This window comes from Spermophilus citellus (genome assembly GCF_964194105.1).
Source record: "Spermophilus citellus genome assembly, chromosome: 1".
Taxonomy (NCBI): domain Eukaryota; kingdom Metazoa; phylum Chordata; class Mammalia; order Rodentia; family Sciuridae; genus Spermophilus; species Spermophilus citellus.
This window is the reverse complement of record NC_138182.1, coordinates 228,960,225-228,962,659: the sequence shown is the minus strand read 5'-3', so window position 1 is coordinate 228,962,659 and position 2,435 is coordinate 228,960,225. Positions and strand designations below refer to the sequence as shown.

The 2,435-nt window shown below is 39.2% G+C and overlaps 1 protein-coding gene across 1 annotated transcript; it reads right to left on the bottom strand.

Annotated features, from left to right (window-relative positions):
* Window positions 1-271: 271 nt before the first annotated feature.
* Window positions 272-1,381, bottom strand: LOC308642077 (transmembrane protein 218-like). The gene has a single exon (XM_081280678.1). It carries the CDS (start codon window positions 1,256-1,258, stop codon window positions 911-913), a length of 348 nt encoding a protein of 115 aa, XP_081136804.1. The 5' UTR covers window positions 1,259-1,381; the 3' UTR covers window positions 272-910.
* Between the last annotated feature and the right edge of the window lie 1,054 nt (window positions 1,382-2,435).

Below are 2,435 nucleotides of genomic sequence, written 5' to 3'. Positions count from 1 at the left end.
TACTATGAATAATTGTACACCAATATGTTAGATAAACAGATGTTTTTAATGATAAAATGGTTCATTGTTCAGAAAGATACAATAATTATATACCCCTAAAAATAAGTCCCAAGATATAAGAAGCAAAACCTGTTAAAACAGAAAAATTTTTATTTATTTATTTTTTTGAAGTGAAAGTCAGCCCCTTGGTGGTTGTTTATTGCTTTATTAGAGCAGAGGAAAGTAATACCCATTGCTTTTATAGGCTTCTGTGAAATTATATGCATAGTCTTCCAAATTATCACATTAAAGTAACCTCTGTGTTTAAGTGCTTTTACTTTGCAAATAACTACAACTTTTTTTTCTTTTTTGGTATTGGGAACTGAACCCAGGAGCACTCTATCACTGAGTTATACTCCCAGCCTTTCTTGAAAATTTTTGAGACAGGGTCTCACTAAGTTGCTCAGGTTAGCCTCAAACTTGCAATTCTCCTGCTTCAGCATCTTGAGTAGCTGGGATTACATGTGTCACCACACCCAGCTATAATAATAATTTATAACTAAGAATTTCACATATTATCAAAAAGGGCTCATCCTTCCCTCCAAGTCCACTTATAAATAGCATGACTGAAAATCTACTCTAAGATTATTATTACTATTTCCCTTTCAAAACAGATGAAATTCCTAAGTACAGGTACTAAGAAGACAGTAGCAGCCCTCCTAAAACGGTGAGAATTGATGCCCATGGGGACAATTTTGCAACCCTGTTTCTGGAAGCCAGAGCTCAAGAGATTTGTCTTAGTGATGAATGTATATTCCTCTGCCTTCAGATAGGAAGACTGTCAAAATAAGGCTCTGAAGTCCCTTGTTGCTCATCAATGACATAAAAATGGAGCAGAGGAGAACAAGGTCTTGGTTTTCCCCAACAATGCTCAATAGGACCGCAGTGGTTTGGCATAGATTGGTTCCAGGATATGATGAGTTAGAACCAAGAAGAGACCTTCAAGGAAGACAGCGCTGAGGAAAGCCAGCAGGACATAGCGCCCAATGAAAAAGGCATCCACAATCTTCGTTTCGACCTCTGGGGCTGGAAATTCACTGGCTCGGGGAAAAAGTAACAGAACAGACGTGATGATCACAGCACCAAGGAATACAAAAATGACAGAGAACCTAGCTATCCCGGAGGCTCTGGATAACAGCACACACAGCAGCAGCACCAACACCCAGAGCAGGGCTAAGATGAACACGCCAGCACCCACTCCTAGCACCGTGCCAGCCATCTGTCCGGGACAAATATGGACTCCGTAGAGGGTAATAAAGCTTAATAGCTGCTGGTGATGGGTGATACCTCACCCATTGCCCGATTTTCACGTGGACTCAAGCCCTCAATGTCCTGCTGGTTCCAGTCCCCCGAGGCTTTGATCCAGAAAAATTTTTTAAAAACACACAAACCAGCAATAAATAAAATAAAGATCTATCAACAACTAAAAACATATATATATTTTTTTGAGAGAGAGAGAGAAAGAGAGAGAATTTTAATATTTATTTCCTAGTTTTTGGCGGACATAACATGTTTGTTTGTATGTGGTGCTGAGGATCGAACCCTGGCTGCACGCATGCCAGGCGAGCACGCTACTGCTTGAGCCACATCCCCAGCCCCTAAAAACATATTTTTAAAAAATTAGTAATCAAAACTACTTGCAAAATAGCCCAGGCACAGATGACTCTACCTCTGAATTCTGCCCTGTTTAAAGAAAAATTAACACTAGATCTTAAACTAGTGTTAATTTAAACTGCCAAAAAACAGAAGAGGGAATCATTCTCTGAGGCCAGTTTTGCTCTGATAACAAAGCCAAAGACACCACAAGGAAAGAAAGCTTTATGAAAATAGGTGTAAAAATGCTCAGCAAATACTGGAAAACCAAGTTTCTTTCTTTCTCTCTGTACTGGGGAATGAACATGGGGTACTTTAAGAGTGAGCTATATCCCCAGACCTTTGTATTTTTTCCTTTGAGGTAGGGTCTCACTTAGTTGCTTAGGACTTCATTAACTTACTGAGGCTGGCTTTGAACATTTGATCCTCCTGCCTCAGTCTCCTGAGTCACTGGGATTACAGATGTGTACCACCACACCCTGCTGGAAAACCAAATTTCTGTATCATATAAAAAGCATCATATGGGGGCTGGGGATATAGCTCAGTTGGTAGAGTGCTTGCCTCACATGCACAAGGCCCTGTGCACCAAAAAAAAAAAAAAAAAAAAAAAGCATCATACCCTTTGATCAAATGGAATTTATCCCACAAACACAAGGTTGGTTTAGACACTTAAGTTAGTCAATATAATGTAGTTTATGAATAGAGTAAAAGAATAGACAAGGAAAAATCCAACACATTTTCATGATTAAAAACACACAAAAAATGTTATAGGAGGGAACTTACTTAACCTACTAAAGGGATCT

What these genes read in the sequence shown, in the direction of transcription:
- LOC308642077 (XM_081280678.1), bottom strand. Translation starts at nt 1,258, where the DNA reads ATGGCTGGCACGGTGCTAGGAGTGGGTGCTGGCGTGTTCATCTTAGCC.